General features: G+C 35.7%; 2 protein-coding genes, 1 long non-coding RNA gene and 1 pseudogene across 7 annotated transcripts; 1 reads left to right on the top strand and 3 right to left on the bottom strand.

Annotated features, from left to right (window-relative positions):
• Positions 1 to 1876: 1876 nt before the first annotated feature.
• Positions 1877 to 2682, bottom strand: LOC109130552 (uncharacterized). The gene is made up of 2 exons (XR_002036482.2): positions 2372 to 2682; positions 1877 to 2167 (listed from the first exon to the last, which is right to left on the bottom strand). It is a non-coding gene; the product is annotated as an uncharacterized LOC109130552 (long non-coding RNA).
• LOC104761529 (dihydrolipoyllysine-residue succinyltransferase component of 2-oxoglutarate dehydrogenase complex 1, mitochondrial) lies at positions 2615 to 6490 on the top strand. Of its 3 annotated transcripts, none has more exons than XM_010484626.2 (15): positions 2784 to 2993; positions 3270 to 3337; positions 3432 to 3506; positions 3682 to 3736; positions 3839 to 3857; positions 3950 to 4017; positions 4280 to 4354; positions 4453 to 4508; positions 4620 to 4664; positions 4745 to 5008; positions 5129 to 5223; positions 5346 to 5436; positions 5523 to 5633; positions 5735 to 5929; positions 6019 to 6490. In XM_010484626.2, exons 2-15 carry the CDS (start codon positions 3284 to 3286, stop codon positions 6208 to 6210), a joined length of 1395 nt encoding a protein of 464 aa, XP_010482928.2. In that variant the 5' UTR covers positions 2784 to 2993; positions 3270 to 3283; the 3' UTR covers positions 6211 to 6490. The 3 variants fall into 3 exon arrangements, with proteins under 3 accessions (XP_087355231.1, XP_010482928.2, XP_087355232.1); XM_087499106.1 differs by lacking the exon at positions 3839 to 3857 and adding an exon at positions 3091 to 3147 and having other exon boundaries at positions 2818 to 2993; positions 3682 to 3754; XM_087499105.1 differs by lacking the exon at positions 3839 to 3857 and having other exon boundaries at positions 2615 to 2993; positions 3682 to 3754.
• A 2615-nt stretch (positions 6491 to 9105) lies between these two features.
• On the bottom strand, positions 9106 to 10778 carry LOC104763467 (GTP-binding nuclear protein Ran1A-like). Of its 2 annotated transcripts, none has more exons than XM_087499107.1 (6): positions 10658 to 10778; positions 10450 to 10576; positions 10233 to 10350; positions 9917 to 10006; positions 9535 to 9798; positions 9106 to 9437 (listed from the first exon to the last, which is right to left on the bottom strand). In XM_087499107.1, exons 1-6 carry the CDS (start codon positions 10658 to 10660, stop codon positions 9347 to 9349), a joined length of 693 nt encoding a protein of 230 aa, XP_087355233.1. In that variant the 5' UTR covers positions 10661 to 10778; the 3' UTR covers positions 9106 to 9346. The 2 variants fall into 2 exon arrangements, with proteins under 2 accessions (XP_087355233.1, XP_087355234.1); XM_087499108.1 differs by having other exon boundaries at positions 9106 to 9448.
• A 3063-nt stretch (positions 10779 to 13841) lies between these two features.
• LOC104761530 (mitogen-activated protein kinase kinase kinase 18 pseudogene) lies at positions 13842 to 15514 on the bottom strand (annotated as a pseudogene). Its single transcript, XR_015588488.1, has one exon. The product of XR_015588488.1 is annotated as a mitogen-activated protein kinase kinase kinase 18 pseudogene (transcript).
• Positions 15515 to 16219: the final 705 nt, after the last annotated feature.

Genomic DNA, 16219 nt, shown 5'->3' on the forward strand with positions numbered 1-16219 from the left:
TTTGGACTGATAGTGGCATGGACGACAATAAGGAGGCAACAATTATATATGAAGACAATACGGCCTGCATCGCACAACTCAAGGAAGGTTACATCAAGGGAGATCGGACGAAGCACATTTTACCAAAGTTCTTCTTCACACATGAACTACAAAAGGCCGGAGAAGTTCAAGTGGTGCAAGTTCAATCATGCGACAACTCAGCCGATCTCTTCACCAAATCATTGCCGACAACAACATTCAAGAAGCTCACGCACCAGATTGGAATGCGGAGGCTTAAGGACTTAGAGTGATGCTTGGAACAGGGGGAGTGATGTGTGCTGTACTCTTTTTTCTTCACCATGGTTTTGTCCCACTGGGTTTTCCTGGTAAGGTTTTAATGAGGCAGCATCCTCAAGCACATTGCATCGATCCCTTAGCATCGGCATGGTAATGTCATCCAAGGGAGAGTGTTATAAACCACTTAAGGATGGACTCCATAACCAAGCCCATATACGGTCACGGTCCATGAAGCTCATCGGCTAGAAGCAAAGGCCCATCGGCCATGAGTATTAGACTAAGTCGGTTATGGGCTTAAGCCTTTGTATTTACTATATATATGTAACCTCATTTGATTATCAATAATGAGAACAAGAGAATTACTTCATTCGATTCTCTAGTTTACAACACAAATTTCTTTTTAAGATTTCCAATTCTAAAAGGATATGTAATTTTCATTTTGAAAGTCTTATATGATGGAAATAGAAATGAATAAGAGTTATAAGCTTTCAGATTATGTCAAAAAAAAATCAAGGGAAACATCAAAACTCAGAAAGTAGGGTTTAAAACGCGAGCGTTTTGATAAACAATTCGCTTGGGTGATAATATGGGCTATTGGGCCTATGAGCGAACGGCGTCGCATTTTAAGAGTTCTAAACCTCTAAGGGCATCATTAATGGGGTAACTTTTTTTTGTGTTCTTAGATTATATATATAGTGAAAATAATGTAAGATCAGTAGTTAAGATCATATATGAAAAAAATGGGGAAACTAATTTTGGTGTTTTTAGAATAAAAATATAGTGAAAATCATCTCAAACCATCTTTACAATGTTCTCCATATAGATCAAACATCTAAAGACTCTTAGACTTTCTAGAGCAGAGCTTCAAGGTTCTTTTTGCAACGCTACTTTCACAACCACCACAACCTTGCCTCCCGAAATCTCTGAGCTTTCGTCAACCTACAAGAGCCTCAATGTTTTCTACCTCTGCGACACTAAGCTTTCTTACCAATCCTATTATACTTGTCCTGGTAGAGGCCCTGTCTCGGTCTCTCAAAACCTTGATTATCATAAGTCCTGTCAAGGCATTTTCACAATTAACGTTCCTAAGAGCTTCGTACCAGAAGAAAAAGAGTTGAGTTTGGTACATCTGGTAAACGCTCTCTTACACTTCTATCTACAAACAAATTAGCATTAACTTAGCAGTCAAGCTCTCTTACACTTTTTCTTCTTCCATTTAGTAAACGCTCTTTGCCTCTAGCCTGTCTCACCACCATCCCAGGAGCCACTTTCACCACAACACTATCTCCTTTAGCTACACTCTGCATCTTCCCTCTCCCATGTTCCCCACGTCCCCCTCTGAAATGCACACTCTTACGAAACGGCAACAACGAATTCATAAGACCCATCAACCTCTACATACACATTCCCTCCTCTCTGTCCATCTCCACCAGAAGGTCCACCAAAAGGAACAAACTTTTCTCTCCTAAACGCCACCACACCGTTCCCTCCATCACCAGCTTTAACAAATAGTGTGTTCTATAAAGCTTTATCTCATCATGGATTAGGTCAGACAACAAAACTTTCATCAGGGGATCAAGCGGACAAACAAGAGTTAAAGTAGTGATAAACCAGCAATGTAATTACTCATTGATTAGAGATCAAACGAACAATATAACTAATCACAATAAAATTACACAAGTTAAAGCTTTATTCAGGGGATCCAACAAACACACCAAGACTCAAGTAATGAGATAAACCAGCAATGTCATTAATCATTTATTAAGTCAGAGATCAGTGTAAATCCCAAACAAATTGCACAAACCAAAGCAATAACTTCAAACTTTGGGTAGATCAAACAGACATGGAAGAGTATGATGAGCTCAACCAGCGAATCAATTACAGGACAAGGCTGCAAAATAAACAAAAATGAACAAACAAAACCCTCAATTCGTAAAGTTTATGCCGTCACATTCTTCAATATACGGACCCAAACAAGTAAAAATCAAAACTTTTAGGTTTTTAGCAACAAATTATGCAATTTATTTCAATCAATACGACCGAACCGAAGAGAGAAGACAAGTTGATAGAACACAGATCAGGGACAAAATTGAACCTTCGACGATTGGAAGAAGATACAAAGACACTGGAGGAGATTATTTAAGAAGATTTCGACAAAGGCTCAGCTTGAATTTGTGAGATTTTCAATTGCCGGAAAACTGACCTTCGACGGCGAAGGGAAGAAATGAAAATTTTTCTTTCTTTCCAAAACATCTCGACCAATGACGTGAAGCCACGACACATGAGAACTAGGCTTGGATCAGTTCTCATTTAAGATCAGAAAATTTGATCTAAGCCCACTATTCACTTTTTTATTGATTTTTTTGGGGTTAGAATACACCATGTGTCCCGTTAACGATGGCCTAATAAACTGAATCCCCAGATTTATTAGAAGAGTATAGTAATAATTAATTAATCGTAGATCTTATTATACTGTGTAAATCTATCAATGATTCAATATCAATATTATTATTCGTTTTAAATCAAAGGAAAAAGGAAAATAGACACGTGTACAATACTGTGAAATTGCCATATTCGTGTGACTTGCTCAAAGCTGAGAAAGGTCATATGCTTTTCTCCAGCTTCCTCCTCTCTCTCTCTCCTCGTTCAATTTTTTTCTGCAAACCCTAACTTGCTCTCATTCGGCGCTCAAGTTTCTTCTCCACACGGCCTCTTCGGTTAGATTTCTCTATTTCGATTTCTCTTGATTTTCATTTTCGTTCTTGTTGTTAAGAAATCGTATTGACAAAATTTACGAATCTGAGTTTGAAATAGTTCGATTGAAAAGGTATCGCAGCCAGCAGGATTTTGGGATTTCTGATTTTGAGAAAAGTATTGTTGAGTGATTAACATATACTCCATTTTCCGATGATTTTGTTCTTTTTGTGTTCTTTCGTTTACGATTTGCGAGTGTTTGAATCTCACCGACGTCTCTATTTTGTGAAACGATGCAGAGAGATCTGGTGCGATGATGTTACGTGCTGTTATTAGGAGAGCTTCCACTAGAGGCTCTTCTGTTTCGGTTAGTGTTTTGATTTCGGTTCCATTTTTTTTTTTCCTCCGATGTGATAGCTTTTTTTTTTTTTAATTGATCTCTCGCTCTCTCTTTGTTTCAGGGATTGGGAAAATCACTGCAATCTTCTCGTGTTGCAGCTTCTGCTCAAAGTTTTCATTCTGTTTCAGCTACACAGGTACTATTTTTTTTGTTTATATACATGATTCATGTTTGTTTTGTGTTTGGGGACACTTCAGTTGATTCATCTTTATTCATGAACGAACTCAATCCTCTTAAGATGTTTTTAGCCAGTTGTATATTTGCGATCTTTTTATGTTTCTTCCATGAACAAGCTATGTTAAATTGTGCAGACGCTGGTGCCTCGTGGAAACCATGCTAGTAGCTTTCATCACCGTTCTTGTCCAGGTTATTATTACAACCTTGGTTTTTTTTTTTTGTGATATTACATTTTTGGCTAATTGAGGCGTGTTTGTTTGATGATTGTTCTCTTATTTGTATTCTTTGCAGGGTGTTCAGAGTGCTCAAGGTTAGGAATCTTAGTCTTTTTATTCATGTATAGACTAGAGGACTCGAATCTCCCTCCACTTGCGTTGAAAGTATTTATATTCTTGTGTTTAGGACTATTTTCAGCGGGTACCAAGGCACACCCCTGCAAAGATGGGTCAGGCCCTTCTCATCTGATAGTGGTATGATTGCTCCGGATGGAAATTTTCCTTTATATCAAGTTATTTCGTTTTGTCCCATGTTTTGGAACACCAGTGGCTTAGTCAAGTGACCTTTAGTAACTGCACCATCGATACTTTGATATTCTGCTAACCTACAATGTTCATTTCATTTCTTGTTCAGATTCTTTTTGAATCGTGTGGCTCAATTGGGTTTTGCTCTTTACTTTTACTGTAACCTGTAGTTCTAGGCTTGTTTCACAGTCTCTTTTATTTGTGATTGAAGGGGATGTCGTGGAAGCTGTTGTGCCTCACATGGGTGAATCAATCACAGATGGAACCTTAGCCACTTTTCTGAAGAGTATGCTTTTCTTTGAATTATCTTCTTGCTTGTTTCCTTCCTGTGCATCTATGTATCTAAAATTTCTATTGTCTGTGCTTCTAAAATTCTTCTTGCAGAGCCTGGTGACAGAGTAGAGGCTGATGAGGCTATTGCACAAATTGAAACTGACAAGGTATCAAACAGTTACTTGTTTATTGTCTTCAATGTTTTTTTTCAGTAGATGTTGGCCGGTAGCTGGTGTAGCTTTCCTAATACTAGTGTTTTATTTATCTCTGTGTTTTAGGTTACAATAGATATTGCTAGCCCAGCAAGTGGTGTTATCCAAGAGGTAAAATATTTGTGTCCATTCTTGTTCCTGTGCTTCTTCTCCTGTATTCCTATGCCCAATTAGTTGTTCCTTCTATGCAGTTTCTAGTCAAGGAAGGAGATACTGTAGAACCGGGAAACAAAGTTGCTATAATTTCTACGTCAGCGGATGCTGTGTCTCATGTTGCGCCCTCAGAAAAGATACCAGAGAAACCTGCTCCCAAGCCTTCTACTCCTGCTGAGAAGCCCAAAGTTGAAAGTACTAAAGTTGCTGAGAAACCTAAGGCACCATCACCATCACCACCACCGCCACCTAAACAGTCAGCTAAAGAACCGCAGCTTCCTCCCAAGGATAGGGAAAGACGGGTATGCAAATTATGTTTTTTTTTTCTTTACGTACACAATATTTTGTGTGTTTTCTCTATGAAAAGAATTCGTTTTTGTCGTGCATATAATTTGATGATGTGCTACCTAACAACATTGCAGGTTCCTATGACAAGACTTCGCAAACGAGTAGCAACTAGGTTGAAAGACTCTCAAAACACTTTCGCTTTGCTGACAACTTTCAATGAAGTTGATATGTGAGTTACAGTTAACAACCCCATGTTGATATGTCCTCAGTCCTCTTTATCATTTTGCAATTCTCTGCACATGTTATTACCAAACTCTCAGTTCACCAACAATATTTTCCATCCTCGTGCAGGACTAATCTGATGAAGCTCCGATCTCAATACAAGGATGCATTTTTTGAAAAGCATGGAGTGAAGTTGGGTCTTATGTCTGGTTTCATTAAAGTATGCTTAAAAACTGGAAAATTTCCTGCACTAAATAACATCAAAACTCAACCGCTTAAGTAATCTTCTTTAAATGTTTGTTTCAGGCTGCTGTCAGTGCCCTCCAGCATCAACCAGTAGTAAATGCAGTTATCGACGGAGATGATATCATTTACAGAGACTATGTGGATATCAGTATCGCTGTTGGTACCTCTAAGGTTAGTTTCCGCAATTCTCTTCCAAACATTGAAACATAATATCATCTTGAACTTTTGGGGTCGTATTGATTGATTTCTCTTCTCTGTGTATTGTATCCCAGGGTCTCGTGGTTCCAGTCATAAGAGGTGCTGACAAAATGAACTTTGCTGACATAGAGAAAACGATAAATGGTCTTGCTAAGAAGGCTAATGAAGGAACCATATCAATCGACGAGATGGCAGGAGGATCGTTCACAGTATCAAATGGTGGTGTCTATGGAAGTCTCATAAGCACTCCAATCATCAACCCTCCTCAGGTTCAGTTCTATCCTCTCGATACTATAAACCAAACAAGGAACGTAGTTATGTATTTCCTTACTAATTGCAAGATATCTCTCATATGTAGTCTGCTATTCTTGGAATGCATTCAATTGTGCAACGTCCAATGGTTGTGGGAGGAAGCGTAGTACCGAGGCCAATGATGTATGTCGCGCTGACATACGATCACAGGCTAATTGATGGAAGAGAGGCTGTGTATTTCTTGCGCCGTATCAAGGATGTTGTGGAAGATCCCCAGAGGCTTCTCCTCGACATATGAGAAAGATCGGAGACAGAAAGTAATCATAAGTTCCTGTCTTTTTACCAGTTTCCTTTCAGGTAAACCGTTACAGATATTGCAATCTTCAAATGATGCTTTGACAAAAAAAAAAAACGAAACCTTTTTGGGAGTTTCTTTATAGTTCCAAGAGTTTTTGCCGGGCGAGGAAAGCATCGGTTTATTGAGTTTTATTTTATAAAAAAAATATTCATACAGTTTGAACAAAATGTTACAATTTTGACTTCAAAAAATAATGCCACTGATAGTTGTTGGGTAAAAATGATTTTCAATTACATGAGTTCATGATGTGATGCTAAGTATATCGGTTAGTATTACGTTTCCGTGTAATTGATATTTCAAAAGTTCAATGAAACGAATGAAAATGCTTGTTGGGGATTGTCCCAAAGATTTCTTGTTAGCATTAGTTTAGCCAATTATTACATATGTAAAGATCATAAAACATAATATAATTACAAGTATGAGACATCACCTGATATGTTTACTTGGAATAATTAACGACATACCAAAAGTTATACAATGACTAAAATTTGACCAAAAATAGTAATGCATATTTCTCATGGGAATCGCAATGCTGTAAATGAATCATCGCAAGTCTTTGAGACTTGCTTTTGGGTTTTGCGAAGGACATGGACATTGACGATTTCAAAGCAGCAAGCTAAACGAATAAGGACCAGGACAAATATATATTTTTGTTATTTTGTATGCTGATTCTTAAGTTTTACATCTAATGACCAGTATAATCATTATATCACCCAAATCACCAAAGCAAAAACCAAAAATGGAAAATTCTAGTCTTACATTTTGTATCAATAGAAACATCTTTTATCTCCTCTATTTAGTGGTTTAATTCCACATGCACGTGCATTACTAAGGATTACTCAACTCATTCGAGAAGAGTTTTATTAATAAGACCAAATTTGCATTGATTTGACTCATTAATCATGTGTGGCAGTTGAAGAATCTAAGAAAACACTTCTAAGATCATGTTATCAGTAGGAAGTCGATAATTAACTAACAGAATCCTCATAAGTTAGACTACACTAGAAGAATAGAAACACTCCTATAGATTTCTTTTTTCTTTTTTTTTTTTTTTTTTTATAAAATGTGAATTATATCACCAAAAGGAACGATGTTTAGTACAAAATTTAGGGGTAAAGAACCAGGGAATAACTATGACCAAAAAAGTAATAAAACAGCCATAGGAATTAGAGTTGCTAGAAGATACTAGTAGCCTTGAGCGAACCAATGGGATAGCAGACGTCCGCAACCTTTACGGTGGAGACGAGCGAGTAGAGTGTCCCTTATACTACGATCAATCTGAGAGAAGATTGCAGAGGTGGTAGAGGCAATACCTTCATGGAGCATGTGGTTCCTTTCCTTCCACAACATATAGATGGTAGCTTGAACAGCTAAACCTTTTGGTGTGGATGAGAGGTTTGGAGATTTTGACAATAACCAAGAGATCAGCGTGGACCATGGGCGGAGCCAATATAGGATCATATGGGTCAAATGACCCAGGTGAATTTTTAAAACTGGTTAAATTTTTAAAGAAAAAATCAAATTGACCCTGGTAAAATAGCACAATTGACCCTTATAAAAAAATTTAACAACATAATTGACACCTTAAAATTTATTTTGACCCTGGTAAACTAATTTCCTAGCTCCGCCACTGGCGTGGACCAGTTTGACAAAGACGCAAGGATGCTGTCCAAGACGGGTCATGACTAGAATCCAAACCTCTTCTGCGAAAGGACAATGAAGTAAGAGATGATCTTGAGTTTCTACCTGAGAGATGCAGAAGAGACATTCACGGGTGATGTGCATTCCCCAGTTCAGGAGTCTTGCTTTGACAGGCAAGCGATCTAAATTTGCAATCCATAAGTTGAAAGTATGCTTAGGCACTGAGTGTTTGAACCAAACCGCTTTGGCCCAAGGGTTCGTTTCATCTGAAGGTTTGAGATGGTTCCAGGTTTTCTTGGTGGAAAAAAGAGCAGAGGACTCGTTAATTACTAGCCTCCCAGTAATAAGTATCATGGCCTCTGGAAACATTTGGAGTTGTTATGTTAAGCATCTCATTCCGCAAAATAGCAACTGAAAGGTTTCTAGATCTGCTGGAGGGTAGTCTCCATCCTTGACTAGTGCAAGTGTCTGCAACCACAACATCAATAGGAATACCTCTAAGAACAAAGAACTTGAAATATAAGAACACCTCTCTTATTATTGATTTAGAAAACTCTCTCAAAAACTAAATCTCTCTTTCTAAGTCTTATGGAACACCTCTCCATAGACTCCTATATTTATAGGTTTTAACTTTTCCTAAACCTATTAGAATTAACATATTACAACTTATAGATTTTATGAACTTTTCCTCTTTCCTATTCTATCTCTTTTGGCAACTCCCTAAGAGATAGCTTGTTCCTCAAGTTGGAATTATCCAACAATACCTAGCTGAAGAGGACCATTTGGACCCATGAAGTCTCTGAGAATTCCAAGGGAAGACCAATTATCAAACCAAAAACTGGCTGTAAGACCATCGCCAATGTCGCATCGAATGAGAGACCTGACCAATGGTTTCAGCTTCAGAAAGGGAGCACCAAATCGAACTAGAATTGTTATGTGGGACTGCACACCAATAGTTTGCTCTTTTGACACTCCTATAGATTTAGATAAACATACAATCTGATTAATGTACATCTCCATACCATATACACTAGATTGTTCTCCTTTTATGTTGGTAAATCTAATAATTTATACTAACCAACTGTCATTTAAATTAAGAATATATATATATATATACATATATATATATATATACATATATATATATATATATATATATATTTTTGTGCAAACATATTAAGAGTATATGAGCAGTTTTTAGGTTGGAATGAATATATTTAAAATATAGTCACAATCTCATTCTTACATATATATGTCCATCCAATTATAAATGTAAAGATTGCAGAAAGGTACATATATATATATACCACATGAACATGCAAGACTTAAACCATTACCAAACGAGAAGGGTTCAGCTAGACACCGGATAAATTGATCTCTTAATGACATGTTTTTTTTTATTATTATTACACATGACTCAAAGCTAAAACGACAATTAATCGAGAAGACTTTTATATTCAAAGGGCAGAGCCTCATCATCATCAGGGACTGGCTGACTTGCCGCTTTTACGAGCTCAGCTTCAATCCTGCAAATGCACTTAAAAAGGATAAATCAGAAATGTACCCCAAACAAACAAACAACGCTCTCTAAACATAGATCTCATAAGCTAGCTGTATACTTACATGTTCTGAGCATCAATGTCAAAGTCAATGTGCGGTTCTGGTGGAGCAAGTGCTGGTGACTCCACAAAGCAAAGTTTTGCATCTCCAGCAAGTCTTCTAGCAAGATACAAAAAGGGTTTCTCAAAATCGCTATTGTTCTTTGTAGATATCTCATAGTACTGCAGACCCTTAAGCCTGTGGAACTCAATCTGCTTCGCCTTGATTTCTCTATGGGGCCCTTCAACTTTGTTACCACACAGAACAATGGGGATGTTTTCACACACCCTGTTTGATAAATATTCAAATCCCACATTATAATTTTGAGTTCATTCTTGTTCAAGGATATAAACACACAATCATGCAAAAATTAATATATTTTCAAAAACCAACAAGGTTCTTGTACCTTCGGAGATCACGGTACCATGTGTCAACGTTATAGTATGTGATCCGTGATCTGACATCAAACATGATTATCGCACATTGACCTTCGACGCTGCAAGATGATAAATAAAGGTTACATTTCCATTTATTGAAAGATCGACGCAACTGACCAAGGCCAAATCAAGATCGACCAAATTTACGAACAGGGAAATATCATAAATATTTGTCAAGACCATAGAACTACGTACGCTTATTTGGATATATCATTATACACAAATTAATTAATGTTAGTTAAAACATAAACCAAGAAGTGATCGTAGGAGACTTCTATAACTTACTAGTGTGCATCCTTAAGACCACGATATTTCTCTTGTCCAGCAGTATCCCAGCATTCAAAACGGATCTTGCCACGGTTAGTGAAGAAATCTAAAGGCTGAACCTCCACACCGACAGTAGCTACAAAGTCCAAAATTTTAGAAGATCAACATCAAAATGAAGTAGAGACATGACCTTAGGCATTGTTTGTTTGCATTCATTACCAATCTATATACTTACGTTCATAGTTCTGATCAAATTCCCCAGTCAGATGTCTCTTGACCAAGGTGGTTTTCCCGGTTCCCGCATCACCAACAATGAGAAGCTTGAAGGTTGGACACTCGACATTTTGCTGGTTAGATAAAGCCTGAACAAACAACACAACGAATTCAGACAAGAGAAAAAAGAAAAGATAACAAAGATACAAACAAAGGGATGAATTTCTCACCATCTTTTTGGGAAGCACGAGAGAGCTAGAGAGAAAGAGTAAAACCTATGAATGATGATTTGATATTTTGATGTTAGGTGGAGGTGTATGGGAGATACATATTTATAAATCATTTCCCACTCTATTTTTAGACGAAAAATTGTATTAAATTATTTATGTTTATGTCATATATAACATTAATAAGAAGATAGTGTTGTTATCTTAAAATAATTATAATCACTATTACATTAATGTAAAAGAGATTTATCTTGTATATTTATTTTCCTCACTATTTTTAGACAAACTTTACTTTAAACTATATATGATTATAACATAAATAAAATTTAGATTTTAAAATAAGAAAGAGATAATTTGGTGTCTTAAACATTATAATGACTAAAATACTAATATCAGGAAAATCTCTTATATATTTATTTCCCTCGCTATTTATAGACGATGATGTTTTGCTACATTAATTTAATTATAACATAAATAAGAAGATATTAGGAAAAATATATGGAAAGATAAATAAGATATCAATATAAAATTAAGCATGAAATGAAATTTTCAATTTTGTAAAATTTATTTGAAATAAAAAAAATCTATCATATAGTGTGGCAAAAATTAAACGAAAGCTTGGAAATCTATGTTAATATTTATAATTTAGTGATAAAAAGAAAACATTAAATGGAAGTATATATATATATAATATATAAATACATGTAATATATATCAAAATAAAAAGAAAAAGCCTATTACTGCTAACATATAACTCCCAAAAAGATAACTTAATCATTATACTATTTGTCAAAAAAAAAAAAAAAAAAATCATTATACTAAACGTTGTCGGTTAAGGCTAACATAACACACCCAAGAAAGATGCTTGTTGAAAGGGCTTATAAAATGGGCCTAGATAATGTGGTCCAATATTACATGTTAGTTTCAGGAAGAGAAAGAAAAATGGTTTTTAGGTTATATAATTGGTGGTGGTGGATGCCTGGATGGGGATGTGCTGCATGCACAGTGGAGGAAAAATATCGGTATTAAGAAGGATCCTCGAATGTTTTTGTTAGTCTGATTTATATGAGATGCTTCTATGAACGTTAACAGTGTGAATATTAATTTTTTATATATGCAGTTAGGTATCTTGTTAAATTACTAACTAAATACTGTACACCATACACAGAGAAGAGCATAACAAATTAACAACCATAGAAAAATATTAAATATATGTAGTATTAGGTTTCGTAGTTAGAAAGAAAATTTGGTCATTTTCTTTTGGCAGTATTAGCTTTTGTTCATATTAATAATATGTAAAATGGGATTAGAAGTTGAAATGGATAAGGTTAGGGTTATACACCTACTTATGCATTCCAAGTGGAATACATGAACGATGAGCAAAACTATATTTTTTCTTCTAAAAAAGGTGACTAAAGATGGTGTGTATATGGTGTAGTGAGTGTGTGTGCCAACGACAACACTTCCACCTTTTCTAAAGTCAACCTTTTTAATTCTATATATAAAAATTCATTTACAATGGCTCTAACTTGTTCTGGCAAAAAAATCATCAGTGTGTCTCGTGTAATTGTAGTTTTTGGTGAATTTATGACTGACAAGCTTGTTTTATTTCTTGTATGATAATTAAACAGTTGTCACCAAACCTTCTTTTATCTTGGATAAAAAAAAATTGATGTGTTTTTTACTCTCTTTTTTCTTATCTATAAATAGGATCGATGTTTTGACTTCGATCATTTGATGCATGAGGTCATTTTGACATCCACATAGAGTCATTATTCACCACCGATGATTCACCAGAAACCTTTTGGAAATTGAGTGGGTACACTTAAAACCTACTTTTCTCTAGATAGTTTTCTTTGCTTTGTACGGTGTTTGATTAAGATATCATTCATTTAGTCAGGAATCAAACGTGTGATTACTTTTCCATTATCTCTTTTGATTTCAAAATCTTAAATGACGAAATGTTCTAATTAGAAAGTATGTCGAACATTCAAATAACTTTAGATCGAGGTATCGATCTTCTAAATTTGTTAACAGGTTTGACTTGATGAAACCTATTTGGTTACTTATAATAACATGGAAAACGAGTTTGATTAAGAACTATACCTTGTTTGAGTAAAAGACAAGTTATAAAACAACAAACTTATAAACGGAATACATATAAGAAAATTCGAAATTTGGGACGACTTTGATTATTAATTACTAATTACTAATTAATGAAAGGGCATCGACCTAGAGAATTGAGATTAATTAAAAGTCAACGTGAATGAACTTGGTCAGGAAATACCAAACTTTGCTTTAGTGTGTAGAAAGTAAACGCCAACTTTGGTTATAGACCCCATAAAAAGAGTCTTATGCTTTCACATTTGAATGAAACTCCTTTGCGGGTTCGGTAAACACAAAAATAATATTTAAAACTAGAGGAATATAATACTAGATAAATCATAAATGTTAGACCAAACTAAAATAATTGGACTTCGTATAAAAGTCAACCTCATGATGTAGAGTGGTTTCCGTACTTAACTTCCTTACCAAAAACACATATCAACCGACGACGACGACTAAGACTTCCCCCTACTTACCACCTTTCAAAGTTTTAACTACCTCAAGATTACAAGTCAATTATCATATCGCAATTTATATAAGCCTTACATGTTATACTATTTAGTTTGTATAACATCTTGTCATTCAGTTTTTAACAACTACTTTGGCAATTTCTTATCACATAGTAATAGTTCGTGAGACATATTATTAGTATTGACGAACTCATTATTGGGTTGGGGTCCTTGGGGATGAGGATTCAAGTCATCTCGTTGCGATTTCAGTCATGGATGACCATTGTAGATGTCTTAAATTCCAAAAATACTCGTATATTGCATAAGCTCCAAGGGTTAGTCGACTCTTTATACATGTCGATTTATAACCAAATATATAATTAGCAAGTATCACATGATCACCTAGTTGACGTTGTTTTATATAGAATGTACTTAATTGACTATGTATCTATGTCAATGTGTATCAAATTATGCGACAAACGATTGGTCAATAACCGATGACTAGTCATAACTGATGACATAATCTCTACTAGTACTGTATTTGTCAACAACTACTACCGTCAAACCTTAGATCACCTAAAATATATATAGAACATTTTTCTCATTGCCTTTTAAGAATTGAACTATATATATCACTTGTTGCTCCTTAGAATAATCCCCACTATACTTTTCCGGTGTAATTACCAAATACGGCGCCGAATCGGTTGATTGTAATAAGTAAATATCTCTAAACAAGCAGAACTTGTAAATGTGGGCTAAAGAAATGAATCTTGTTATTAATATCATCATTAACTTTAGGTACAACAAAACCATCTTCAAGATCAAGATGATCATAATAATATAGAATGATATCTTCTTGAAAGAGGTTATTAAAAGAGTAAAAGTAATTAATGTTGTTCTCAGGGGAATATTCCAAGAAGAAGCTGTCTTCTTGATCCCAGATCCAATTCTCATCAAATCCTCCTCCCACTTCTTCCTCCAATGACGTTGCTTCTAAGCAATTCTCATCTTCGTCTTCGTTACGTTTCTCTATCTCTCCCCTTACTTCAATCCAACCGTTCGTTTCCCACTCCGGTTCGCCGGAACTGAGTTTCTTGATCCGATCAGCCGGTACTAAAGAATCATCCCATAAGAAGTTTATAGAATTCACAAATACGTCTTCCTGATCAGCTCTTTTAACTAATCTACTTCTCGAGGTTTCACATAAATCCCAAAAACCTTGATCCAACACAGTACTAGGAGATGAAGAACTCAGACAGTTACAAGCTTCCTCGTCGTCGTCTTCCTCATCAAGAAACGGGTGTTGAAGCAATTCTTGAACGTTCCATCTCTGTTTTGGATCTTTCCTCAGACAATTCCTCAGAAAGTCTTGACCTTTATCCGATAACCAAACCGGAATCACCGGCGACTCACCGGAGAAACCAATCTTGTAAATCGCAGCAACGACGTCGTTTAACTCCGGCCAAGGACTTGACCCTGTAGCCATCTCTATCACCGTACACCCCAAAGCCCACACATCAGCTGGAAAACTCTGTTCTTCACCACGCGCTACCTCCGGAGACATAAACGCCGGTGTACCGGAAAACTCAAGACTCTCATTCTCTCCCACCGCCGTTTTAGCACAACCCAAATCGACGATCTTCGCGGTCTCTCCTCCGATCATCACATTCTGGCTCTTCACATCGCAATGAACGATTCCTTGTTCGTGAAGATACACCAAACCTTTCAATATCTGACGAGTGTAGGATCTAATCACCGGCTCCGGTAACTTCCCGCCGGAGTTCTTGATCAAATCGTGAATACTCCCGCCGGAAACATACTCCATCTGGAGATTATACATCGACTTGTTGTCGTTCTCAGTCGTTACATTAGAGCCAATGTACTTGACTATGTAAGGAGAGCTCAACTTCGACAAAATCGACTCTTCTCTCTGCAAAAACTCCGATGAAGAAAACTCAGAGGATTTGACGGCGAAGAAGTCACCGGAGCTTTTGATTGCAAGTGAGACAGTAGCGGTTGAGCCTCGCCCTATGATTGGTCCTCTTATCCAGCTTTGTTCCTCCATTGGAACAGAGCAAGAAAATAAAAACAGAGGAGATAGATAGAGAGAGAGAGAGAGAGAGAAATGAACTAGTAGTAGAGAAAGAGAGAATAGAGAGAGAGAGGTTTAAAATGTTAAAGCAAAGACTTAGTGATGTGATTATTTATATATAAACACAAACTCACACAAAGTATATGTGTTGGTGTGTGTGTATGTAAATGTAATATGACTTTGGCATGGGGTTTTGGTGTCTTAATACAAAGTCTGAACAGAGATGACATTCTTTTTTTAGGCTTTATTCTAATCTTTTATTTTCTTATCCTCCAATTATTAAGCACCAAAACTTTACCTTATCTTCCACTTTTTTTAATTATAGATGATTGCTTTCTTTAGATCTAATACAGCCGTTTAAGTTCCAATTTCAAAATGCGAGTCGTTAAAAAAAGAAAGAAGAATAAAAGAATATGACTTGAGTGAGTTGATCATTGGTAAGTTCTCTCTTCCATTAAAAAAATTTAACAACCATGACTTAATCATGTCTTGAATATATTAAGCATGATATAATATGGGTATAGATCTAAACCACAAGATTTATCCATAAGTAATAGCATCATCATACAAGCGAATCTTTAAAATTTTCAATCCATTTTATTAAATTGGCAAGGATATCAAATTAATGAAAGTAATAATATTCATTAGTGATTTGATTATGTTAAACTATTAAACTGTTTTTGGTTTGTTAGAATGGCTCATAATTAAAGCACAAAAGTACAAAATGAAAAAAAAATGATATGGATAATTGCCCATCAAAGTTTCAATCAATTATAATCCATTAGATATACCATTCTATAAACATAATGTTTTACTTATGAAAAAGTTTGTGATAAGAACTTATGATTGATAAGTTTGATAAATATGGTATTACCAAAAACCACAAAATCCTTATCCAAGATACGTGACTAATGCATA

The sequence above is a fragment of the Camelina sativa genome, chromosome 18 (genome assembly GCF_030686135.1).
Source record: "Camelina sativa cultivar CO46 ecotype springtype chromosome 18, ASM3068613v1".
Lineage (NCBI taxonomy): Eukaryota > Viridiplantae > Streptophyta > Magnoliopsida > Brassicales > Brassicaceae > Camelina > Camelina sativa.

Coding starts and splice junctions, on each gene's coding strand:
- LOC104761529 (XM_010484626.2), top strand. CDS start 3,284: ATGATGTTACGTGCTGTTATTAGGAGAGCTTCCACTAGAGGCTCTTCT. Junction 3,507..3,681: donor ATTCTGTTTCAGCTACACAG/GTACTATTTTTT, acceptor TAAATTGTGCAG/ACGCTGGTGCCTCGTGGAAA. Junction 5,437..5,522: donor TTATGTCTGGTTTCATTAAA/GTATGCTTAAAA, acceptor TGTTTGTTTCAG/GCTGCTGTCAGTGCCCTCCA.
- LOC104763467 (XM_087499107.1), bottom strand. Junction 10,351..10,449: donor ATTTGATCAGAACTATGAAC/GTAAGTATATAG, acceptor TGGACTTTGTAG/CTACTGTCGGTGTGGAGGTT. Junction 9,438..9,534: donor GACATTGATGCTCAGAACAT/GTAAGTATACAG, acceptor GTGCATTTGCAG/GATTGAAGCTGAGCTCGTAA.